This window comes from Vidua chalybeata, chromosome 6 (assembly GCF_026979565.1).
Source record: "Vidua chalybeata isolate OUT-0048 chromosome 6, bVidCha1 merged haplotype, whole genome shotgun sequence".
Classification (NCBI taxonomy): Eukaryota; Metazoa; Chordata; class Aves; order Passeriformes; family Viduidae; genus Vidua; species Vidua chalybeata.
In genome coordinates, this window is record NC_071535.1 from 58,509,199 (window position 1) to 58,536,654 (window position 27,456).

At 39.3% G+C, this 27,456-nt stretch overlaps 1 protein-coding gene across 2 annotated transcripts in view; it reads right to left on the reverse strand.

Moving 5' to 3' along the window:
- Positions 1–27,456, reverse strand: part of GALNT18 (polypeptide N-acetylgalactosaminyltransferase 18) — a 210,611-nt gene that overhangs the window by 60,629 nt on the left and 122,526 nt on the right. For both annotated transcript variants that reach the window (XM_053946333.1, XM_053946332.1), the window contains exons 5-7: positions 16,535–16,718; positions 15,417–15,614; positions 12,527–12,641 (exon numbers count right to left, since the gene is read on the reverse strand). In XM_053946333.1, the coding sequence (XP_053802308.1) occupies positions 12,527–12,641; positions 15,417–15,614; positions 16,535–16,718 (497 nt within the window). The remainder of the gene's footprint in view (positions 1–12,526; positions 12,642–15,416; positions 15,615–16,534; positions 16,719–27,456) is intronic.

The following is a 27,456-nucleotide window of genomic DNA, read 5'->3' on the forward strand; positions in this document are numbered from 1 at the left end:
AGGTCTCAATGCTGTCTTGACAACAAGTGGAGCCAAAAAGTTTACAGTCTACAATAAGCTGAATTTCCAAGCAAATTTCTAGGAACTGAAATTTGGAAGAGCAGTCACAATTTCAGCAATGATTCAGTTATCAGGAAACTATGATTTGACTTAATAATGAAGTGAGATGTTTTCAAAAAACAACCTGAGATGACCAAGTCCTTAACAGAGTTTGCAAATAAAAATTACTCACTACCTGAATAAACACCAATTAATCAAGTCCAGTGGCCACTCCTTTCTCCCAGACACTGTCAGTCTTTGTTCTATTTTCAAAGATTAATTAATTTTATATCAATTAATTAGATATAAACACAGAACTGCTAAGTTGCATTGAACAGTTTCAAAACCATATTATTTCCAAGCAAAACTTTCCTAAAATGCACAAAAATTAGCTACAGCACTCAGCAAGGAGCATGACCTTAGATACAGGCTATGAAACCTGGCCAAGTGGAAGCAGAGGCAATGCTTTAAAAAGGCAGAAAGTAGAATTCTGACATGCTCAGCTGGTCACATCTGGGACAAGCCAATGTCCCTTCTCTCTCCCAGAGTTCTTTGCTACTGGGATTACAATCCAGCAAGAAATCTCTTTTTATCCAAATGTTTCATTGCATTTAGGGAGTGGTAAATTGTTAAAAAAAACCAAACAGAAATGTAGGTAATGGGCATTAAAGTAGGACTTTCAAATGACATGATGCTCTCCTGGAATCTCATGGAAGTCAGGATCCCCAGCTCCCTAAAATATGCAAAATCTCCAGGCAAGGAATGAAGGGCTTTGCTGTTCATATACTAAACACTACACTGAACCACATCTATGAATACTAAATAATAAACATAATTAATTGCTACAAAAAAGCATCAGTTTTTTTTTAATTCTTCCCTGATTATATTTTAAATAATGGAATTTTTTGCAGTTTCTTTCTCTTCTAGACCAAATGTCCACTTTATTCTAACCACTCCTACTTCCCCCCATCTCTTTCACTCATTTACATTAATCCCTGGTGCTCTAACCATTGTGTTGGAGCTATTGTGGATAGCTGGATGGTTTTTCAAGAGAAAAACCTTGAGATGGTATAAATCTCGTATCAGAAGTGCACAGGAAAGACTAATTAATTACTCTGACCAAATACCTTTCAGTCAGATACAATTTTAAATTTTTTAAATTAATATTTTAATACTAAGAAATACATTTTCTCAAAGACCCTACTCCGAGGGAAGTTGAGAAGCCTTTTAGAGTGGCCTGTTCTTCCTCTAATAAAATTCCTGTAAACAAGAAGGAATAGTAATTGAGGGGTTAGTTCCTCGCAGCTTCACACATTTCCCCTGTTGATTTTGCAGCTATTTTTTGCTGTCATTAGCAATCTTTATTCAGGCTTTATCCACACCGAATAGCACCCTTCTAGTTTTCTTGGACTGCTATTTTTTTGATGGCTATAAACACATACAAAAGTTAAAAATCAGTAGAGCTTTTTCAAATTATCACCCATGGCTTTAGCAAGAAGTCTAAAGATAAGAGCTTCAAAGACTTTTTCAAACCACATGGAATGGCTTGAAGTAAAATGTTAGATTTCTGAGCATACTGTGGCTGCAATCAGTAATACTTAATGACTAACCTACTTGTACAGATTGCAAGGAAAACACTTCATTAATTTCCTAAACCATGGTTAAAAGGAAATTCAGCAAATTTTCCTGTTGCCCATGAAGATAATTTACCTATGATAGGCAAGCAGTGGAAATTGCCAGCAATAATCTCCATTTCCTGCCAAATCTTGAAATTTACATATGCAGTTGAAAAAAATAACATATGCTTTCATCACTGTGACACAATAAATAGTAATTCACATGTCATGCTGTAAAAGCATCAATTGCAAAACTGTACCAACAGCCCTCAGACTTTGCCCTAGAAAGTTTTGAAGTGTGAGGGTCAATGTATCTCTGGGAGAACTTTCCATGATTGCTGGAGTCTCAGATAGGCAAAAGGTTTGCTTTTATCTGGAGGAATTTCCTGAGGTTCTCGTCCTGCTGGTTTACATTGCAAAAACAGTCTTTCAGGAAAAGAACACAGCAACTGGAGTCTGCCTTCCAAAGAGCTCTGAGCCCACTTCAGTGCGTTCTCAATGTTCCCTTCCAAGGCAGCCTGAGAAAGGGCTCTTTATTCTTGAATTTCCTGAGGAGGTTCATATATTTGGTACAGCCCCAAGAAGGGCTTAGAGAGATTTCTCTTCTTGAAAGAGTTCCTTGTTCCTTCATCACTACCCAAAGGTAGTAAAATTCCATTAAAAAAATTCAAAAGGACAGTAGCAGTGCCAAGGCCAACACTTACAGAGCTGAAAGACTAAAATCAGCACACCCATGACCTAAACTAAGCAAATCAAAGGAGAGATGACAGGGACATTAAATGAGTACAGAGAATCTACTGGAGAGCAGGTGAGGGGGAAAGGAGGGGGAAACTCCCTTTTAAATCTTCAGTTGTTGTGGCTTACATGGACAATCTGTCCAAGCTCTAAGCACTTCACACTGTTAATTTACTGAATGTTTATTGGCACATCGTTATAATTGTGGCCCTAAATCTGTGAGAATTTGAGTTTACCAATGTTAAAGTAGCACCACTGAGCAAACAGAAAACAGGCGCTCCATGCTGGGAGAGCCAGGAGAGCAACTTAAAGTCAGGGAGAGGACACAGGTGGTGGCACAGCAGCTCAGCTGTGACTCCTCCTCTGTTGGAGGGGTACAGGACCTGAGTATGGGGCAGTCCAGGGGGACGGTACAAGTGAGGCAGCTACAGGAGCAGGAACACACCAAGTGGCTTCTCAGAGCAACTTGCGAAGTGCTGAAACCCCTGTCACCCCTCTCTCACTCCCTCCAGGCATCCCACAGCACTCGCAGAGCCATCTGTCACTCATGCTTCCTTACAAATACCCAAATCAATCTGGTTACAAGTTTTTTTAAGAAAATTCCATTCATATCTGGAAAACCGTTTTCACTACATAATTTAGTAAATCCTCTCCAATTTCACTTAAATGTATTTGAGTTTGCATATTTAATCAAAACAATCACAACTCTGAAGCCGATCCCTTTTTAAAATATTTAATTTATACTTCATTATAAAATGATATAACACTTCTTCATTAGAAGTTTCTTTTTATCTCTTTAATCACAGAGTGTACTTTTTATGTTATAGAACCTTAATCTAATAAAAAAATAAACCCTACAAGTCATCCAGCAGTTTGTTAGCATGTACTGCATTCATTAAATTTACACAGATCATGCAGTTTCTCCAAGAGCTGATGTGACCTTGTTTGATACCATCACCTCATTTGGACTGCAAACAAAAACCTTTTAATAATTAAGTGATTTCTCAAGAAGCTGAAGTAATTTCTAGATTCTGTGAAGGTTGCAAATTACAAAATTAGAAGTACTCATTAAAGATGCCCCGAAGTTAAAAAAACAGTCAGTGTAAATTAATTACTACTGTAGATACAAACTAATTAGTTACCAGTATCTTTGAAAATATATTTTTGGGAACAATTTATTGTAAAAACTACTTGTGAATCTTGTCAATCTTTGTCATTACCATTAATTGTTTACAGATAACCAGTACTGAGCTTGATGTTTTACAGACAAATATGAATAAGCTATTTTCATTCAATACCATAATCATTTTGAATCTGCATTTTTATTTTGGTATCTTGACAGGTGACTGCAGAAAGGACAGAGAGAGTTGTCAGACACAAAGATCACTGAAATCAATGATCATATTTCTAGTTGCTGTCAGTGGGTTTTTGATCATACCCTGGAAGTTTTTGGATTGTCATGCACATTTGTTGGGTATCTGTCTCTGCAGAGCTGGATGAAATATGTTAATATTTATTTAGGTAATATCTCCACTGAATTCAGATAACCTTCACTAAATATTTCTGATCATCACACAATCCTGTCATACTTTCAGGTAAACTTATTTATTTGTATGGAAGAACAGTCTTTTTTCATAACCAAACTGATATTTTAATGTGAAACTGTAAGTAACCTACAAAAACACACCCCCACAATCCAAAAGGCTTTTTAAAAGGAAAGAAAAAGACTTTAACATAACTAGAGCTGCTCTTCATTTTTAAAATGTAAATTATCCCTTAAATCTAACTTTTGAAGTCATCATTAATTGCCTCACAGGCCTCATTTTACATTAATTGTGCCTTCATAAAACACTCTCATTGAAAACCTAATACATGTAAAGATTCTTCCCAAATTAAATTGTCATTACTTTTCTTCCTCTTTTAGCTAATTGCTTCATTATGTACTTTTTATATTGTTTTGTTCTGCAGGGATTAATTTTGCATGCACCTTCATGAGCTATGAAACTCTTTACAGTGTACTGTTAAACTACGCATGGTGTGCTGCTGGTTTGAACTGCAGGAACCACTCTCTGCCTGTGTCACTTGGAGATAACACACGTGTCAAGGGTCACTGAAGGCTTATGGCTCCATTCACTTCTCTTCCAAGCGTGTCTGCCTCATTGCCAGGCACAGTAAATAACCCACACATCAATCACTACATTGCCAAGTTTAAGTTATGAACAGGAAGTAAAATAAATCACTTTTTGTCTTAAAAAGCACAAAAGCAGGAGAGTGAAAAACAGGATCACCATTGGTTTAGTATTCATGGAGCAATGTACTGCGCTGGCCATCTTTTATGGCTTTACCTTTCTCTCCCTTACCACAGCTACACTTAGCTTGATCAGTCTTGTTCATCTTGCACTGTGCCTAAAGACCTGGTCATAGAACACAGTATGCTGGGTCGGGAGGGACCCACAAGGATCATCACAGTTCAATTCCTGGCCCTGCACAGGACACCGCAAGAGTCACGCCATGTGTCTGAGAGCACTGTCCAAACACTTTCTCAACTCTGTCAGGCTTGGTGCTGTGACCACTTCCCAGGGGAGCCTGTTCCAGTGCCCAGCTACCCTCTGTGAAGAATCTTTTCCTAATATCCAACCTAAACCTCCCCTGACTCAGCTTCAGGCCATTCCCTTGGGTTCTGGTGCTGGTCATCACAGAGAAGAGGTCAGGCCTGCTCCTCTTCCCCTCACGAGGAAATTGTAACTGCATTGAGCCTCAGTCTCCTCCCAGGCTGAACAGAACAAGTGCCCTCAGTCCCTCCTCACACACCTTCCTCTCCAGACCCTTCATCATCTTCACTGCCCTTCTTTGGACACTCTCTAACAGTTTAATGTCTCTTTTATATAGCAACACCCAAAACTGCCCCAGCACTCAAGGTGAGGCTGCCCCATTGCAGAGAGAGCAGGACAATCCCTCCCCTGCCTGGCTGGCGCTGCTGGGCCTGATGTCCCCTAGGACAGGGCTGCCCCTCCTGGCTGCAGGGCACTGCTGACTCATATTCAACTTGTCACTAACCAGCACCCTCAGGTCCCTTTCCACAGCGCTGTAGCCCAAATACTATCAGTATTATTAAAGACTGAGGCAAGAGCTCCTGAAGAATTCCCTGCTCAGCCAGGCTGGGCTTTTGCCTCACTCGCTTGACTTACAACATAAGGTGCTGTCACACATGTAAAGGTATCTGGCTTTCACACCTGTGACCTGAACGTGCTGGATCCATCCTGGTGAACCCATCTCGGTCATCCACTCACTTCTGTGTCACCACAACAACCCCTTGCTCTCCCACACTGGTCTTCCTCTAATCTTTGTTAGATTACTAAATCAGTCTCAATCAATGAAATTAAATACTGGAGGAAAGCAACAAATATGGAATCTTCCCAACTTAGGCTATGAAGACTTGGAATACTAGACGGTACAATGGCAATGACACTATGCCATGACTTAAAAGTGCAGGAGGGCATTAAACATGAGGCTAATAATGCACTAATTAACTTGGATCTACCTGAGTCCATTGATTTGTAAGAGTATATTTACTATTTCCCATACCACTAAAAATAATAATTTCCTCTCATAAAACATCAATATATATCTATATTACTTCCCAGTTGGTAATGTGCAACTACACATGCACAGTTGGTGAAAAAACATTTGTGAGAAATCTCCAAGTGCCTCCTCATCCTTTCTTTTAGGGTATAGCGATGTCCTATGTTAGCTGCTGCTGTAATACTTTTCTTTCCTGTGGGAACAGCTAATAAAATGTTTTCTCCCCAGAAATTGCAAAACCACAAAACTGATTCACTAGTAATGTAGAATTACAAATGCTGTAGCTGCAGATTACCTGCTGAGGCATTCATGAGAAGAACAGAGGGAAAAACAATTACTCCAATGTAGGAGTGACTGAAACCAGAACAAGCCAAAAAAAAGCCAGTAATGTCATGACTGGCAGAATTTGGAGGCATGACAATTACTTATTTTATTCTCAATAGAGCCTTTCTTTTTTAACCTGTTGGAATTGCAATCCTGTAAATAGAGAATTTTAGCCTGTGTCATCTTGAGATTCAAATTGTTGACACAGTGAGGTACTTTGCAAAACAAAATTAACCTCAGGAATAATCCTGTGCACACTGATAAGCCACTGCTGGTTACACAGGGTGCTAGGCAAGTGCTTATGCCATACTTGCACTGCTAAGGAATTATTTTTGTCTTGGTGAAAGTGTGAGCTATGAAAAGCATTGGCTACATCTTGCAAGAAGTAACATTTGGTCAATATTTACAATTTTTTTCTTTCAGGCTTCAATCTAGAAATAGTCTCCTCTTAATTCACAAAATGGATAAAAGCAAAATAAACTGCTCTCTATTTAAAGCTTTAATGCAAATTTAAAGAGAAATCATTATATGAAAAAGCTGTATTTAAAAGTTATCTCAGAGTAACGACTACGGATATTTCTATTTTTGGACTTCTCAGCCCTCTGCCTTTACACATCACCAACCTTGTACTGTTGACCAGTATAGTAAAAATGCGGTGAACCCCAGATATGGGGAAGAAACGATGATGTCTGGCTCCAGATCAGAAGGCTGAAGTATAGCTTTATTAAAACTATACTATAATATATTAATATACTACTTAAAAAGATACTATTCTACATACTTCCTACTTACTTACCTAACTCAAAGTCGTGACTCTCTGCTGAGAGTCCAAGCCACAGCTGGATCTGATTGATCATTGAACACAAACAACCTTCACCGGAATCCAACCCAGCAATCACTTCAGGTAAACAATCCCCATACCACATTCCACGTGGGGAAAACAAAGGAGCAGAGATAAAGATTGTTTTCTCTTCTTCTCTCTGTGCTTCTCTAAGAAATCCTGAGAGACAGAATTATGTCTCTCTGTCCAGAGAATGTGAATGTCACAGAGCAGCACTTGCGATCACGTACTAAGGATGTTTTCTGTAGAGCAAATCATTCCCTACTGGCAAAAGATGTTGGCCTTCCTACTGAAAACAAGCTAAAAACGTGGCTTTAGGACTACAACAAGTGATGATAGCTGCAAGTGCAAGAATGGGGAATGTGTTGATTAACTTTCCTGAGGCGTATCTGGGGAAGATCTACATTGCTCAGAGGAGTGCCATGAAGGGAGGCCCACCAGCAAGGACAGAAAGGGACACCAGGCACACATGACACATCCCACTACACTCTCTCCATGCAAACAGTTCCACAAGACAGCAGTTTGGTGGAAAATCCCTTCATCTTCTTTGTTCCTTTCCTGACATTTCTACCTCTTGGCACACCAGCCTGTCAATCTGCCTAACAAAACAGTTTGTGAGGCAGCACCGTAAATCATGATCTGATTAACATTAAAATTAACCCTGCATTTGAAAGAAAATAAAAGTTTACTGAAGCAGAGGTGTTCAAAGGCAGCAGGTGTGGGGCAGACCACTGTGCTGGCAGGGCCAAAGCACCAGTGAGCAGCTGCAAGAATTAGAACAAGAGCATGGCAAGGAGAAGGAGAAAATGTAACCCAGTGTAGCCTATGTGCTGTGAAACTTCACTCAAGCTTGAATACTGTTGGTGCAGTTTAACATTATCCTCATCCTAAGCCCAAAACACAGTTCTACCAGCTGCTAGGAACAAAATTATCTCCACCCAGCCATGCCCAGACAACTGTGGAAGGGCTTTCTTTAATAAAATCAGACATCCATTTACATGCAGTATAGTCATGGTTTCATGTAACTTACAGCCTGTGTTAGGAAAACTGACAGGTAAAATTGCTGGAAACTTCGAGGTAAAGAGGAAAAAGGGCAAAATGTTTCAATATAAATACGGAGATTTGGGGCCAAGTGTAAGTATCTTCACTTGCTTGTGATTAACAAAAAGAACACTATCCCAAGGGCAATATTGTTAGAAAGATCTCAGGTGAGAAATCATCAGGATACACACACACTGTGGACTGGAAATGGCTGGAACATGTAAGCAGCCATCAGTTTCTATGCCCCAAATGGGAGAGACCCACTTAACTAACAGGTAATGAAAAATCATGATTCCAGAAGTATGTTGTGGGGGGGAGGTTAAAGAAAAAACAAGATAAGTAAGACCCAAAACCACATTAAAAAACCCCAAACAAACAACAAACCAAGACCCACCCCAAAACTAACAAACAAATAATAACTTCTGAAATTTAAAAACAATAGATCAGAGAGGAGGATGATAGACTTCACACCTGCTTGCTTTGCCACAGAGGGACCCTAATGTATGGAAAATACCCCAAAGAACACTGGGACTATTTTCTGCTCAAATAACTAATTTCTCAATCTCTATTCATTAACTGCATTCCTCTAGATGTCCAACATCAGAAACAGCATCAGCTTCACAAAAGGTCTGCAGACAAACCACCAGACTAGCAAGAAATGAAGCAATTAATTTCACTACAGCAATATACTGTACAAAAGTAGCATGCCACACTCAATCTAACTATAAATACAATTTTCCTCCTGGGTCAGCTGATGTAAAGTCCTGATATACCATTTAGTTGGAAGAAGACCCAGTCCTTTTCCCTTAAAGAGTTTTTACCTTCTAATAAATTTTCCTCTTACCCACTTAACAGGGCCATTATATCCTTGTGAACACGAATTCATCTGCAAGCACAAAGTCTTTGTGACACACAAAATTATTCTAAGTCAAAGCCTGGGCTTGCATTCCCATGACTCTGATGATGACTTAGTGTGGGACCTGAGGCAAATCACCGAGTATTTGTTAAGGCATCCCTAAAAGTGGCACAAATAACTTCTTGTAACAGATATTCGAGAACTTTATCAAGCATGTAGGCTGCTTGAAAAGACAGAAGAATTACTACAGGGCTGCTTTTGATAGAAAATCTTCTTCTGACTTCAGAAGGAATTGGAAGAGGCCTTTAAGAAGCCTACTGCAAACTAGACTTGAACCATCCAAAGCAGAATCTGACTGAATGCATCCAATTGATTGCAGAGGATTTGTAGGGTCTTCCATGGCCACAAGAACTGCTTGTGCAGGCACAACCCCAAAGCTGAGCCCAAGTGACACTGAGAAACACCAGCCTTACACTCACATTCTTTTTTCTACTTTAAGGCAGTTAACCAACACAGTTCCTGCTTGGTCACATGGATAAGAATGTGATTCCAATTTGCCCTTTAAATGCAATCTGGTAATTTAAAAGCACACTTAAGTCCATTCAATAGGGAATGATTGAATGAAAAAGAAGCACCACTCATCCTAACCTGAATTTACAAATATGATGCTTCTTCACAGTAAATGAATCTTTTAAAATCCCAGTTAAAGTGATTGAACTGCTCAAAAAGGATTCTATCAAGTCTTGCATCAACCAGCCTGCCTTTTTTTGTCTTAAGGGGCAAATAGATTCACAAGAAAACGTTTGGTCAAAGAGTAAATAAAGAGTTTTTTCTAAGAATCAGATGCATTTATGTTTTGAACTCATCTAACTCATCTGCCAGCTTCTAGCACGAGGCAAAAGATCCCTATTAATATCTACTTAGTAATATATGTTTAGTATTTTACAAATGCTGTTACAAATCCACAGACAAGGGTAAAAATCTTAGAAGTTAAAATAGTATTCCAAATCAGAGACCAACAGAGCTGAGTAACAGCTCTGAAACAAATTCAGAATCAAGAGAATAAACCTCCAAAGTCCTGTTTTCTGTGGCTTGTTATGGTTTACCAACAATGGATACTTCAAATACAGTTTCCAATAGTTGGGAGTTTTTTTGCACTCATGTAACACAAATAACTAGGTATTTGTGCAGACAATGAGGTGACAAACATTACTCCTGGTTGAGGATAAGTGGGAAAAGTCTCCATTTGTCAGGATCTAATTCCTCAGAGTAGTTTTACATCCTCTGGAACAAAATCAGTAATATAAGGACATGGGACCATGTTCTACTTACCATGTTTAAGATAAACAAGTAGCTCAAGTGATCCTAACACATGCTGCTATTTCTGCAGTTAAAAATAAACTCTCCAGTTCCTCTAGATGTTTGCTCTTACAAGCTTATGCATAAAATTTCCCTAGCAGGCCATTTTGGACAGACAGTGTCTGCTTGTCCATTATCCTGAATGATAATGCTTTTCACGCAGCAGAATACTAGAAAAATCTAGATACTTCTTAAAAAAGAAGGAAAATGACAATGAAAGATGAGGTGCATAGTCACAGATTGGAGAGCAGCATTTTAAAATGGAAACATTATTTATTGCACTAATATTGTAATTATAAGGTAGTTTTCGTAGAACAATGACTATTTTGATTAAGACATGCATCATTAGCCCCAAAGTGGAAAGTGACACAAGTAATCTAGAGATGTTCCAGTGCCCAACCACCCTCTAAATGAAAAACCTTTTCCTGATACCCAACCTAAACCTTCTGTGACACAATTTCAGGCCATTCCCTTGGGTCCTGCCACTGGTCACCAGAGTGAAGAGATCAGTGCCTGCACATCTACCTCCCCTCGTGAGGATATTGAAGACCACAATGAGGTCTCCCCTCATTGAGTCTCATCCTTGTATGATCTCAGACACAGCGAGGATTGTGAGAAGAGCTATTAATAAACTGTTGAACAATCTGTTTATTACAGCTCTGTAATTTGTTTTCATACAGCCAGATGCAAGCCAGCATAAAGTCAGATAAAGCAGCATATATTATGCTACCTTGCACACTACAATCTGTTACAGATGAAAGTATTTTATGTAGGTCAGGCACTGCATCCCTGGAGACAAAGAAAAACCCATAAGGAAATCAGAGCAGTGTTGGGCCTTATTCCAGTGATCCAGCCTACTCCAAAATTTCAATTATGCAGAGATTGTGTCTCTCTGATCTTGTCTATCAACATACCAACCATCAACTCCTCCAAGGCTAAGTATTGCAGACCAGACAGGGTACATCTCATGATGCAAACCAAGAGAAAACTCCTCGCACTCATGAGGAAACAATAATTTTTTGTCAGTTGTAAAAAGAACAGAAAAATCAAAGTGACGTTTATTTTCAACTCATTGCAACATTGAGTCTCAAAGTAAGTTTTTGGGAGCAGAAGGCAGTTCTCTGGCCCTCAGAGTGAGAAGACAGTGTTATTAAAAGAAGTAGTCTTGCATTTCTCTCTCCCTTTCCTTAAAAAAGTGCTCTGCTGTAGCTGAAAGGGGGTCTGTGCTTCACTCTGGCTGAAAAAACTCTTTATCTCTAATAGGCGTACGAAAAAGAATTTCAAGAAACCAGAACTAAAAATGAATTTTTTTTGTTATATCTTGCTGTCTCCAGAGATAATTCTACATTCTTACAGTAAGTTCCATTTTTTTTTTTTTTTTTGCTATTTTACAACTGTATGCTTTTATTCTGGCAACTAAAAGGCTCAAAACACAATGTTACCTTTCCCTTACATTTCCTAGCAGGGTTCAGAACTTAGTTTTGTAACACACCACACCATTTTTCATTACCATTGTCTACCTAAGAATTCCACTCTTATCAAAAACCTGAAAGATTCTCAAAGAGAACAGAAAGGTATTTAGCTGTGAAGAGATACAGAAAGAAGTACACAAATCATACAAAATACTGCATTATAGTAAGCAGGTGAAGAGTGTACAATGCAAAAAGAAAATATATGCACTTATGCACTTTATGAATATCTTAATTCCCTTCCATCTGGAAGGCAGCATAAATACCCCTATATTCTACTTTGCTCCACAGTGATTTTCCTAATTTAAATAAACTAAGTAATCTGAAAAGGTTTTTCCCATCACACTTGTGAGAAACTACTCTCCTTACTGAGTCTGGGATCATAGGTAAGCAGGGAGTTTTAGCTATCAATTCTGCAAAATTCTAGCACTGTTGAAAGAACATTCTTAAATTCTGTACTTCTACCCTTAATCTTCCCAGATTAAGTTCTGTAAAGAGAGCTATTGCTCTTTTTCCCCTCCTCTCTCCTCAAATAAATTTACATGTCTGCAGAGCTGTGGATCTCCTTTTCGTGCTATCATCCATGTTTTGGACTGCTTTCCCCCCTGCAATAAGAAGCAAGATATATTTTAAGTCACCAGTACTGGCTAATTATTTTCCTTACCCTGATTCCGAGCTCCACATTCTCTCCTCCGTATACTTCCATGCCTTCATCCAGTAATCCAATTTCTTGGAAGTATTCTCTATCTACTATGAAGCATCCAATCAATGCAGGACTTCTGGAAGAATAAATCATCATCAACAAAAATTAGCAGATAAATTATGAAGAATTTTATTATTCAGACACAGATTGTATTTCTCATTGCTAGGTAAAATGATGCAGCAAAACAGATTCTTAAGAAAGTATTTCTCAAAGAGTTTTATTGAGCCTTGCCTTCTAATACTCCTAATTCTGAAGAGAAATTAACACCATTGCAGGAAATTAGAGTTGAATTATTAGACATAAATATTCACCACAGCAGCTAGGATTTCAGTGCTAATAGTGCGAGATCCAGGAGCCACAGTTTTGTTTCAGTGTAGTCTCTGTCCTTGCTAAGTCCTCAAGTCTCTTGTCTTTGACAATTGCAAATGATACCCACAGTTCTGTGTGTTCAGCCAGAAGCCAGGCTCACCTAGAGCTAAAAAACTTGTGTCTGTAAGCTTGCCTAAAAAAAGAGGTTATTTCTTGAATAGGACCATCCAGGTAAGTTTTTTTAATACCGAATCAAGAAAAGTCTGCCTTTACCAGCATCGTGTAACATTAGTCCATTGTCCTGAGCCAAATCTAAACACATCACATAGCTTTACTGGATCAGTAAGCTCTATTTATGTCATGGTGTGAACCAACTGATTTTTACTATACAGAACCAATTTTAATCAGGTAAGAGTTCAGCCACAGAGGGTACAATTTTACCTTATGAGTAGAGAAGGACATAGAGTCATTTAGGCTTTTCATTTTTCACCTACCTTATAATCCACAATTGCAAGAAATAAATATGTCTTTTCAGATTATTATGCTGTTATCAGCCACTCTGGTAATGACAGGATATTAATTAGCAGTACAGAGGCAATCACTCTGCTTTTATTGAGAACACTCAAGCTACAGCTAGTGGACACATCTGTTTTCAAACAGTTCTCCAGAAATCTATGTATTAATGTCTCGAAGTGCTATAGTATCTGCTTTATAACAATTAAAGACCATTTCTGATGTATTTATTAATGAAGAAAATAGCAGTTAACATCAATACAAAACTTATGCTTCTTTTATGATAAGGTAGTTTAGATTTTGTTGTTGTTTTTAAGTATTTATCAGTGCCCGGCTTCCCTTTGTTATAATTCTAGAAGGATAATGGAGGCATGATAGAAACCATCCATCAATACACATGGCTTTGTTTGTTGGTGTGTTTGTTTTAATTATCCAACACACACATGCAGCATATTGCACTGAATTAAAAAAAAATGCACCAGGGAAAGAGCTAGGGAACAAAGCTGAAATTCATATAGGACACTCACACCCCAGTCCTCATATAGAACAGAGTTTAGGGGTAAAATGGAAAAGTATATTCGCTCATTACTTTGTGTTTCAATACTTTTAATTTTAAAAATCATAATAATTACTCTATGTAATTAATCACAGGATCATAGAATGGCTTGGGCTGGAAAGGACTTTAAAGATCATCTCATTCCAAACCCCAGCCATGAGAAGGCACATCTTCAAATAGATGAGGTTGCTCGGAGCCCCTGAGCAACCCTCATTCAGCCTGGCCTTGAACACTTCTATGGATGGGACATCCACAGCTTCCCTGGGCAACCTGTTCCAGTGCCTCACCACCCTCACAGTAAAGAATTTCATCCTAATATCTAACATAACCCTGCCCTCTGTCAGTTTAAAGCTGTTCCCTCTTGTCCTATCACTGCCTACTTTTGTCCCTTATCAGCTTTCTTGGAACCACTGTTTAGGTACTGGAAGGTGCTGTAAATCTCCCTGGAGCCTTTTCTTCTCCATGCTGAACAACCCAAACTCTCTCAACCTGTCTTCACAGGAACGTTTTTACAGCATTAACAGAGTTCATTAACAGCAGTAACTATTTCTAATTATGTGGAAATTATCACCCCTTTTTTGTCTGTGACAAACCTGTTCATTTTTATCTCTTGCTTTCCAATTCTAGGTCCTGTTCATGGGTCAGTGCAGTTTAGACAGTGTTAAACTGACAGAACCTGAGAAAAGTGCCTGCCTGTAAAGATAGAGCTACTGGATGAAAAACAGCTGCCAGTGCTATTTGAGGTTCTGCTTTTCATGTGGTGAAAACAGCCCTCACACTTTCTTTCTGCAGGGAGCTACAGCACAGGTAACAGTGACCTCCTTGGAATGAATGTGTATCTACAAGAAAGGCCTGTAATCTCAGCAGAGCTGCTCAGTGGGTTCAGAGGCTACTACTCCCCTCCCTGAGACAAAGGTATTGCTCTGTACCAGCCTAACAACACTCTGGACATGATAAGAAAGTACAGACTCAGATTGTCCCAAAGCAAGGACCCGATACAGCCTTTGCTCACAGCCTTTGCAATCATTGACTCCTAGGACACAGCACAGCTGTACACCTATGTGACAACATTATAAAGAATACAGTTATCAGATCAGCTCTGCTTATATAATGTAACTGCAAAGAAAATGCCATTTCTGGCCTGTAAGCACTAAATTAGCAGGTAAGACATTTGGAGAAAGCAGTGCTGGTGAGCAGCCCTGCCTACCATTCCACTTGGGCAGGAAACCTATTTAAAAAGATCTACTGAAAACAAAAGTTTCCTTTAAAAACCTTTAAAAATATCTACTGAAAACAAGAGGTTTTTTTGATGACTGTGTAGGCATCAAGGACAAAGCTGAAGAGGACAGGCCAAGGACATTTAAGTATTTGAACTTTACAGTCAGTAAAAGCTATTACATAGCTGAGCCCACTCGCCCCCTGTCACACCTAGGAGAGCTTTGCCAGTGACACTGTAATTTGGGCCACCGTCACCTTATTGGAGCAGTTGTGTTCTCGAGTTTCCACCAGGACTTAGGAGGGTTCAGATACCGGCACCACAGCTCCCAGTCAAACCCTTGTGCTGAGAGGGGATACTCCTCTATTTCAAAATTATCATACTTAATGTTATCGAATGATGGAGAAATTACTCTTTTTCTGTTTTCTTTTATCCTGGTGAGCACTGGTTCAGCCCTAAAAAAAAAAAAAAAAAAAAAAAAAAAAAAAAGAAAGAAAAAGAAATACAGTGTTAAGATTACACCAATACAAGCTGATGGAAATCATAGAGTAGTTTGGTTTGGAAGGAGCCCTTAAAGATTATTTAGTCCACCACAAATAAACAATACAGCAGCTTATGCCGTATTTTTCAGAAAGAGCAAAGTCTAAAGCTGTTACCCATTCAGAGCCCTCTCTGCTTCAGGATGGAATTTTGACAGTGCAGGATTTGCCCCAAATAACACACTGCAACATATTCTCTAAGATGCCCTCTTGTTAACCTTGATTTGAGCTGGTGGATGGAAGAAATGAGTATCTGCATATCACAGAGCATTTATACCCTTGCTACCAAGTAATGATAACTTCAGGCTCTCAACATTATCAAGAACATCAGAGTTAATAATAGATCTATCCTAGAGACAGAAGCTCTTGCCTTTTTACCATCATTTTTACTTATGGACCAAGGGAGATAGTAAATCCAGACTGAACAAGTTAAAATACATTATTTTAGTTCTGTTTACTTTTGCAGAGTGGCCAAAATAACACTTTTTTATACTGCAGAACATAAAAAAAAACCGTAATATTTTTTAATGAAAAGAAGGTACACTCACCCTCATGGGCAAAGGGCTACATTACTGGAGGTTTTTTTAAATGTGCAGTTTTCTAATATGATCTAATAACATTGTAATTAGATTAGCAGATTACTCAAACCATAAAAATGGATCTAGATCATATTACACAGCACAAACACATTTTTCCTACTTGCGTCCATGATTATGCCTGAATTTTCATTAAAAAGCTCAGAATTCTAACTCACCCTCTAAATGCAAGAGGAATGCCAGTCAGTAATTTAGCACCAGTGCTTGGTAAAGGTCAGAGGAATTGAAGGAGGCACATACCAACCCACATTGAATTCTACGTGGGCATCGAAGAGAGCAACGACCGGCGCTGTGGCTGCTCTCCAGCCGCTGACCCGGGACCGGATCAGTCCCTCCTGCTTGCTGTGCCGGACAACCTTGATGAAACCAGGCTTGTGGGCATTCACCTCATCCACATACTTCTGCAGCTTCTCCTTGAGCTCTTCTGTAGAAGGGGAAGAATTAGGTGTTAGCAAGAAATGTCAGCTTGACAAGATGTAAAAATCTGTTCTTTCAGTAAAACAGGAGTAGCCTTCACACAGCTACTCAAGAGTTCTCAAATAGTCAGTCTAAAAGGAGGCAAACAAAAAGGGGAAGGACCATGAATTATATAGCAACAAAAAAAATTCAGATATAACTATTTAGCCTACATGACTGCCATCAGAATCCTGACACTGTTTAATAGTAACATGCCACAAAATGAAGTGTCATAGCTACATAAGAGCATATTATATTACTGTAACAATAAACAAGGCACCTATCTTATATTCCAGGAAAAAAAATAAAAAGCCTAAGTATTTTCCATGAATCTTCTCTACCAATATTTCAAGAAAGAAAGACAAGTAAGAATAAAATGCATTCTTTTTCCTCTTTCCATTTTTCTTTCTCAACTTTGACAACTGGTTTCTGTCTTGACTAAGAAGTTAAACAACTTTTGCTCTTAGAACAAAGACCAGTGAAAGCTCTAGAGAAGAATCATTCCTAATTAAAATATAATAACTCTTAGATCACCAGCTATTGTATCTCTGGTTTAAAGACCACTGCATGACAAAATACAATATGTGGAGTATAAATACTGTGTTCACAATTATTATTAACTGAAAGCACTGTTGACTTTATTAGCACTCCTATGTTCTATTTACATTATGGTATCACTCAGAATTCCCTTTGGGACAATAAATTCCCTTTATTCTGAATCTCTCCACAAATCCAGGAATGTCTTTGCTGTGATGGAGAATAGTCACAATGGCTATAATGCTATGCTGGGCATTATCAAATCTGCCTTAAAGCTCAATGCTGATTGTGAAAACTTCAGCAAGCCACTTAACTTCTCCTGAGGAACAGGTTCCCCAGGGAAGTGGTCACAGCACCAAACCTGCCTGAGTGCAGGAAGCATTTGGACAATCCTCTCTCAGATACATTCTCATGTGAATTTTGGGGTGTCCTGCCATCGAGCCCATGCAGCTTCTCAAACCATCAGCATTCCTCTCTGGGAGCTGGTCACCCCAAACAGATCTGGACAACTGGCATGCTAGAATGGGTAATGGCACAGAAAATTAAAAGCAAGCACACTTTACGAGCCACATTAAACATTCATCCTTGGAAAGGAGATGGGTGTGTCCTCTCTTAAGCAGACAGAAGAACAGAGTTCATCAAGTCCAAAGACTCCTAAAGTCTACCCCTGTTTGTAAAGACTCTTGGACATCCACCAGGTGTGATGCAGCTGGTTTCTCAGGCCTTGCAGGACTGTTCATGCCATGTACCTTTATGTCAGTGAACTCTGCATGAAATGAGAACACCGCAGAAAAGTCCTGATACTTACAGGTTTTCATAAAAAAAAAGAATTAAAAAGAAATATTCTGCTGATCAGGTCCATCACAACATTTAAACTGCAGCAATATTCTAGGAATTGGCTGGATATATTCCCAAAATTTTCAACATTACATTGCCAATATCGATTCAATTTGTTTGTCTGTGACTGCATCACCTGGAATAAACAGTATGAGCCACATACATATCAAAGAGCACTTTTCTATTTTGTATTAGACTTGCTGCTTATTGATCAATATGCTTTTTCTCCTTTATGAAATAAAAAAAAAACCACATTAATTTATTTCTTGCTTGTGCCAAACCACATGTTCTTACTGCTCACCTCCTAACACACAGAGATTTGTAGCAAGCACAGAACTATCAAACCAACCACTAGCTAACAGCACATTAAATTGGAAAGAAGACATTTATGTTACGGTAATTCTATGCACCTAAAAATAGTATAAACCCATTCTCTATTCCCAAAATGCAACACTGCAGAGGGTGAATATCAAAACATGAGGATTAAAGCTTTGTTCTTGGTGTAAGTGGCTGCTCACAGCTTTGCAATACCAGGAGGCTTTATTTGCCACAACAATGCAGTATCATCACTGAGGATAAAATATGTGAAAGGGAAGTAGGCTCTAATCAAGGACTCGAAAATCAGTAGCCTTGACAGAGTCACTGCCCTCTCAGTCACTCCATTTCAGTAAGTGGGCTATTCTTACTCCTGCCTTACAACATTTCCTAATCTGGACTGACTTTAGAAGCTTGAGTAAACACAAAATCTATTTCATAGCTAGGTGTAGAATGGAAAGAGATGGAAATGGAACAGAACCCAAAACCTTGGCTTGCCACCAGCATGACTTCAGCTACACATTAGAGCTGTGACACTTTACTAGGCAGTGCACGCTTCTGATTTTCTGGTTACACTGCAGCTCTTTGCAAATGAAGTGGATGGCCTAAGAGCATCTCAGGGGAACCTTGGAGGCTTACCCATCTTCAGTCAGCATGGAGGAACCATCCCCTGGGCTTCAGGATCACCTCAGGTGGTTTAGGAAACTGCTGCTTTTTCCTTAATCTTCAACACTGGCACACAAGCAGTGACTTTGTGGCACGTGCACAGGAGACAGAGCAGTAGTTTGCAGTCAGGCACTTTCTGGCCTTTATTATTTAAAACAGATCAGCTTTGCTCTGCAAAGGCAGAGCATTTATAAGCACCCTTTGTCTTACAAGACCTATTGGGCAGATTCTCCCAGAAGAAAAGATAAGGCTGTGAAAAAAATTGATTATTTTCACTCAGCCACAGCACAGAGACGACATGCTAATGAAGTTTAGAAAGTCACAACTGAACACTTTAAAAATGCCCTAGCAAAAGAGTTGAGTCAGTTTTTCCCCCATGCATTCCATGTCTTCCTGAGTTTTACATGAGAAATCTGAGTTCAATTGTATTTGACAGTTTTAGAGCACCCAGTCCAACTGTCCTGAATGATGGGATTCTCCCCCCAGAACTATTCATACACTTTTCTATGGCTCTGATGGTCTTCAGCAACATCATTTTAACCCAAGTTCTTTTTTTTTTTCCCACTTCAAGATATGTTGCCTGAATAATAAACAGGCTTTTTCATTAATTATTGTGCTTCACAGTTTTACGTCACCACAGGGAGAAGACAGGGAATAAGCAAATGTGTCATCTTCAATACACTGTTGATTCAGTGTCTAATTATGGAAACAAACACGCTTATAAAGATGGATACATTTGCCTTTCAGCACAGAATCTCTCAAATAAGGACTCAATTTGACTAAGCTGAATGAGGCTCTGCAATTGGAATGAAAGAGCAGCCATATATGGAATGGGAAGATGGCACTTGGAAATGTTGCACTCTACCACCTGTCTCTATATGGTACAGATGTCTGGAGAGCACAGCACAACTCTCCTCACAAATGTAGGAAACATAATTAGTGTGCCATAATTATGTTTAATATTAACATAATTAGGTTCAAACTATTCTAATAGGTTGTTTATTTTTAACAAATTGACAAAGATTTTGTTTGTCAAGTTCTCGTACTTGGTATGACAAAGCAGTGCTAAAGGATTCACACAATTTTGCCTTCTTAGGAAATGGCAGAAACTGGACAGATGGAGCAAGGAGCATGAGGAGTCAGAAGGCATCAGACACCCCATTTTCTCAAACAGAAAACCATCTACAGATCATGCTTTTCATCCAGCTGCATGAAGTGGGCTACCTTTTGTAAGCCCCTGTCCCCACTAAATTGAGAAGTGAGCAGGCTCAGTGCTATCAGGTGCCTCAGCCCCTTAGTGTCCTACAGCAGCTGTGGGTCTGTCCCCAGACTTCAAATTTCAAAGTAATTAATATAAATAGCGTTGCCATACAAAACAAATTACTGCCTCACAGTCATGGAGAAGGAGCTTAAAGAACATCTAATTAAGGCTAACTTTCAGTAATTTTCATACTTTAACAAACTCCCACTCTGAGTGCTTGAATGCGCTTGCATGTCTCAGAACAACCATGTTTATGAAGCCTCACACTATGTTTGGCTGAGACATGCATTTTACTGACCTTTTTCTCAGCTGTAAGTTTGCCAAAAGAGCTAAAATAACAAATACATAAATAAAACAACACTCATAACACTCTGCATTTTCTAAAGCCTAAGAGTCCCTGCTGACTTTGGCCCAGCAATGCATGCTGCATGCATCTCTGCAAACCTTGTGATTTTCCTTTAGGGAAATATTTACTTTCATGTCAAATGCCCAGGAATTACCATGTCCCTCTTTACCTTGGCCCTTGGCACAAATGTGGCCTCTTTTACTGTGAAGGGAAATAATTACTTGTCAATACAGAACTAGGTTTAAATGAACAATTGGCCTCCTTGTGCCAAAACCAGTGGATTGACATGTTATATGAAAGGGGTAAAATCCTGCCAATTCATTTTTTTGTCTCTGTGTGTTCACTCAGCTGCCTAGAAGGCACACTCTGGTCCCCAGGTAAAGAAAAGTGTTGGACATTTCCTTGGATCATAAAGGACACTTTTAAAGGCAAATCATTACAGCACCTGCAAGAATACAGCAGGAGTTTATGCCTGCATTTGGAGCCAAGAGACCACTGGTCAGCTTGCTTCTGGCAAGAGTCCCAGAGCCTTCCTGAATTCCCTGTGCAGCAGGTCAGAACGGGATCCACTGCCCTGCAGGAAGGCAAAACAGTCACCTAGCACGGCTCAAGAAGTTGTTTTGCCACACTGGAAACATCTGTCTCATGAGGTACATCTTACTTCTGCATGAAAGACCAGTAAACTGGCAAAAAGACAGAATTCACACAAGCCAATTAATTATAAACCAAGTTTTTTCCATCCTCTTTACCCAATTATTTTTGGCTCTAAGTCTGAGGAACAGGAAGAGCTGCTTTTCCAACTTTAACATGTATTAACATAGCTAACTTTCTGGCAAATAAAGAAAGTCTATTATAACAGGTTTGCTGCAAAACCCCTCCTCTCTTCCCCCTAAATCCCTCTGTAGGCAACCAGCCTGAATTAATGTAATAACTTGAATTCATGGCAGCAGCTAGGCATATAAGAGAACCTGTTTTGTTGCACTTTATCTAATAGGACATGTGGATTACATCACTTATTTCGTATGCAGCTCAGTGCTTCATCATTTTTATTTTTCTTACCTCTGGTCTCTTATCTTTCATGCTTAAGTGATCACCTCTCATCTCTGTAGCAGAAGCAGATAACTCCAAATGGAAAATATTTATAACCAGACAGAGGCATGTCATTTGTAATGCACATGTGTACAGAGAATGTCTGCAGCAGAGGGTAACCAGGCTCAAGCAGATAAGGAGGGCCTGCTGTGCACACGTATTTAATAGCCCTGTGTTATCTGGTAATAGATAAACCACCCAGGGGAAATTACCAACATGATGCAAGGAATTGATCTGGACAGACATGAGAAACAAAAAAAGCAGTGGAATCCTTCTCCTCCACTCCCATACCTAACTTGCACTGTTGACAGAGATGCATAGTCTAATCTCAGAAATTCAGGCTATCAGTTTAATCTCAGAAGTTCAGGCTATCCACATGTAAAGATAGAGAGCGTAATGAACTTTTACAGTCACAACCTTTGCATTCAGCAAGCCCAAGTCCCAGTTGCTGTCAGACCTCCTCAGGTTTACTAAGATAAATTGCCTACAACAATCTATTACAGCTCACATCTTGGATTACAAGCCAAGGGTTTCTTTAGCACATGAACAGCACCCTTCTCCCACAATAAAGGCAGGGAAAAGAAATGCATTTCCCCTCTTACCTCTACACACACACATTCTTTGAATTTCCCAGGAGAATCTATACAGAGGAATGGGAAGTTTTCAAGGGGTTTAATAGGGGCTGCTTTGATCCATTCTCAGCTCCTTCACAAACATACCTCTGCATTTCACTGAATCCTCGTGTAAGGTCCTGGAAATCCTATACCAAAAGGACAACATACAGCAAATAAATCCACCTCAAAACAGCAATTAAACAGCTTCCAACAAAAAATAGGCTTTGCAGAAGAAATCTGTGCCAGCAACTCTTCCTTGAGTCATCTAGCAAACACGTTCACTGCCTAGGTTCGTTCTGGTTTTTTTCTAAATGATGTATATTTCCAATTCCAGCCATGAAAATGGGATACCACACTTCAGATCATTAAGTCCTACATAAAAATATCACTGTGTCTCAATAAATCCCAAAAAAAGTATGGAAAGAACCATGAAGATTATCTTTTGGAAACTCTGATAGATCAACACTCTGTTATGAAGGAGGGAGATACAGAAGAAATAAATATTACAGCTGTTATTTTTTGTTACTACTAATCTTCTGGGGTAATGTCTTTATTACAAGGGTTGTAAGTCCCTTTTATTTCCCTTCTATTGAGTATTGTTTGAGTATATATCTATCTTCACAGCACTCGATTCATGTAAGGTGCATCCCGTCTTAAGGATCACCAAGCCCACGTTATATCAGCAGTCTCCCAACATTTTGCAAGACAGAGACATAAACTGAGATGCCAGATGAATCTCCAAGGTGACACCAGAAGTTGCAGAAGGGGAGGAATAGAACCTGGATCTCCCAAATGCCAGGGCTGCAAATTATCACCGCACAATTTCCCTAAGGCTGTAATTCTGCATTTTGAGCTGTGGCCCATATGGAGCCCTGAGAACTCTGACTCAGAGCAGATTCGAGGGCTCCTCCACATCCCTGTGCCAGAATTAAGAGGCAGCTGATATCTGGGATCTTGCTAATGTCAACGGAAATGCACTGCACCAAAGGAACTGAACACTGCCCTTCCATCCCACCAACAATGGGAGACTCACATGCTTACTTCTGAGTACAAGAGCAGGGCTTACTAAAGGGAAGTGGTAGCATTTAGAGAGGAAAAGAAAACAAATTTCCTCTCAGGTGAACATTCCAGCTCTTCAAGAGGCAAGGCAGGACTAATAAAAAAGCACAAAATGTCTTTTCTTAGATTGCCAGTCAGGTGTGCATGTGTGGAACGTGCAAACACAACTAAACACAGAACAGGGACCTGCCAAGTGCTGCCACCAGCCACACAGACACCAGAGGGACAGAGGCTGCCATCTTTCCCTTCAGGGCCATACCTAGAATCCTAGAAAGGTGCTTAAATTTCAAAGGATCTTTAAATACAGAGCTAATTATATAAACTTAATGGTCCCACTTGATGTACCGATTGCTGGATGCTTGAATTAATCTCAGCAGGAGCACTGTCCCACTCCAGCTTTCAGTGCATGACTGCTTCCTGTTTAGGGGCTGTTATTGCATGGATCAGAGCTACAACAATGTGATCACAACAATGAGGGCAGGAATAAGCACTATTGCTGAAGTCAGATACTTACATCACATGTGATGCAAGAATCACTTCTGATGTTTGTTTGGATACAACAGTTTTAGAAAGGGGCTGTAGAGTGAGAGGCACAACAAGCACCAAGGCCATGCATTAGAGCTGACACATTGATGTAACACTGCTGGAATAGCATCAGTCAAAATTCTGAGTTCATAATTTCATTCCTTGGTGTTCCTGGATTCATTTGTAAAATGACCTTTAAATGTTAAAAGAAGTGCTTGAGAAATGCATTCTAGTCACAGCTGTTTCCAGTAATCCAAATGGCACCTTTTTGTTTTTTTCTAAATACACAGCATTTAATTCTAAACTATTTCTTGGATGTGTGTGGAAAATCACTATTCAGAAAAGAAACTAAATGCCTGAACAGAGCTAGATCAGATTGTATAAATTAAGAAAAATACAATCTAAAGAGCACATTAGAAACCTCTGTACTTACATAATCATAAGATGCAGCAAGCCTCTCACTGTACTGTAAACTTGATAAATAATCCTGACTCCAAGAAACAGCATGGCACTTCATGTTGTGATAACAGATTCACAAGGAAAAAAAACCCTGCCAATTAAAACACACTAGTCCAAATGTAACCACTTTATTTCAGGAGCGGATTCTGAGGAAATTAGTCACAAAAGTTGCATTAGAAATGGAATATGCAAATACTCAGTTAGAACTGGATGAAACAGAGGCAGCCTCTGCAATCCAATCCTTTAATTAAAACAGATCCAAGTAAACAATATGAAGTAATATTCACTGTTAAATAGTTATTTAAAAGTATGACACAGAGCACTAAAAGGTTTTGATTTTAATAAATAGGACTTAGCCTTGCATACCATTTTGATTTTTATTAAAATCTGACTTGGTATCAGATATTATAATCTAATTTTATATTTGTTGCATAGAATCCTTTCCCTGGGAGCAAACTAACATGCACAAAACCTGATGATACTATGAAAGCAATCTCGAGGGTCAGGAAAACAAATAACACTATTTCAAAGTGCCTTTTTCTTTTACCTTGCCCAAATGTAGAGTTACATTTGGTAGCTTTTTATTTTGACTGAATGACTCTTACTGTACCAGACAATGCCTACACATCAGATGCAAACTGTTCTGTCCATATTCCAAGCCAGAAAGATTGATTTCTTGGCTACCAGTGATCATGTTCTGTGTGACCTGCTATTATCTTCTCCTTTCAACGGCCACTTGCAGAATAATGTAATTCACACAGCAATAGCAATACAGCACCCAATCCACCAGGGAGAAATACAGCCTGCCTGGGCAGGAGGGCTCTTTTGAACAGATGGGATTGGTTCACAAAAAGGACTTGTTTTGTATCAGTAGAGCTGCAGATACAAGATGCTTATCGCTCAAGATGTTTCTCAAAATAAAAACAAAATTATCCCAATATGAGCAAATTTGGTCGTTATTCTAATAGCTAATACATCTCTGGCAATACAGCCAGAGTAGATCAGGTAATACCCCTTGCAGGTAAAAAATTTAAATGGGAAATACTGTAGTCACTGAAGTCAATGAGAACTTCTCAGAAAACACTGTTATATATCCAGGGCCCATCATGGGGCCCCAAATGCAACATCACACATGATGTCACTGGAAGTGCAAGTTCAAATCACACCTCTTAAGAGTCAGCTCTCATATATCCTCTTATTTTATCATACAGTCTTGAAAAATTCTGCCAAACACTATTTATTACCGGCATGGCCACCAAATCCTGCTCACCTGGCATAAAGGGAAGGAGCAGGACCTACCTGATCACCTTCTAAGCAAGCAAAGAGCTGCCTTCAGAGAGCACTTCCACTACAACCCTTCAAGGAGTGTCACCTCAGCAACACTGCCAAGCTCATTTGGGACAACCTGGGAGGCAGCTACTGTGCTATGTAAGTCATGGCTTTGAATTCACATCATTTGGAAGAACTTGGAAGTTGCAACTGCTCATTTTTGAAGTATGGATAAAATCCAAGTAGTTTTTACACCTGTAAATCTTCCATTCAGATCAGAAATTATTTGGTTTGAATACCACAAGAGCCAAAGGGTTTGTTTCCATCTACAGATAGAAACTGGTTTTTTGGAAGAAACAACTATGAACATTTTCAAATTAAAGCAACAAATTCTGCCTTGCTTCTTTATCAGCATATTTGCTTACTCCTTAGGAGTAACACAATAATGGGATGGTACTATTTGGTACCTGTGGAAAATCTCTAAATCCAGCACTTATGATCTCCAAGAAAACGGCTTATTACACTACTGTATCATCCACTGCTTCCTAAAAATCCTGAACTCCAAGTCTTAAAAGAACACAATATCACAGAATTTGTATCTTTAAATGTATCACCATGTAGCAAATTATTCCAAGCCTTTAATCAGTTATTATAGAAAATTTCTTTGTAGGCACCTAATCATAATCAATCCATTATTTCTAAGGACATGTTTGGGAGTTAATTGTTATATTACAACTGCTTTTTATGGCCTGCCTTTTTGCATCAGAAACATGTGAAGGACAGCAGCAGCAATCCTTATGGTTTCAGGAAAAAAAAAAAAAAAAAAAGGCTAGGCATTAAAAATAACCCAGGTAGTAACTTGAACTAAAATTCAACATACCTTTTCAATTCAGCACAGGAACAGCATTGATGTTAGCATCTTACTGCAGTCTGGGAAAGATTTGGTTAGATCCTGCTTAATTGACAGTATGTTATTTTAAAACTAAGGTATGTTAATCTGGCTGTTAGTATGCCTTCCAGCAGGGTGGAAACCCTGCCTGCATAAAACATGCGCACACAAGAGCACACACCAGCCTTGCCTTTCCTGCTCCCTAAAAGCAATTGGCAGTAGAGCCAGTATTTTTTTTTTACATTATAAGCAGTGGAAGTGCATTTTCACTGTACTGAAGTAAGACAGAATCCCACCAGCTGCAGCACTCGCTCCTGGATTTACAACCAAATGAGCAGCTGGAGGCTCAGGTGACTGGGCTGCTCCAGGTTTCTGCTTTACTCTGCAGGTGGCTGGAATTTCAGGGAAGGACAGCTCCTCCTGTGGACAATGGGAAGCAGGCTGGGCTACTAGTTCAAGTTCTGTTTTTATCAGCAAAAGCAGAGCTGGCTGGGCTGGCTGAGAAAGCAGGAGGAAATACATAGCAGTTCTTGACCTGTTGCCTGGCATTGCACTCAGGATCAGTCAGGCATTGACACCCAGCACTGCCAAGCGCAGCACTCCTGGCATGCTGAGGGTGAAGGTCACAGAAAATGGCCTGACATCAAAAACAATGCCTGGGCACTGAAATGCCTCACATCCTGGGAGAAAAGAAAAGTTCCACAGGTGAACTAAACTTAACAAAAACACTTTAAAAAGTCTTCATTTTTTTTTCATTGAGTGTTAGGCAAACAAGAGTTGAGGAGAATATTCTTGAATTACAGTGCCTCCTGCTAATATTTAGATATATTACACCAGCTT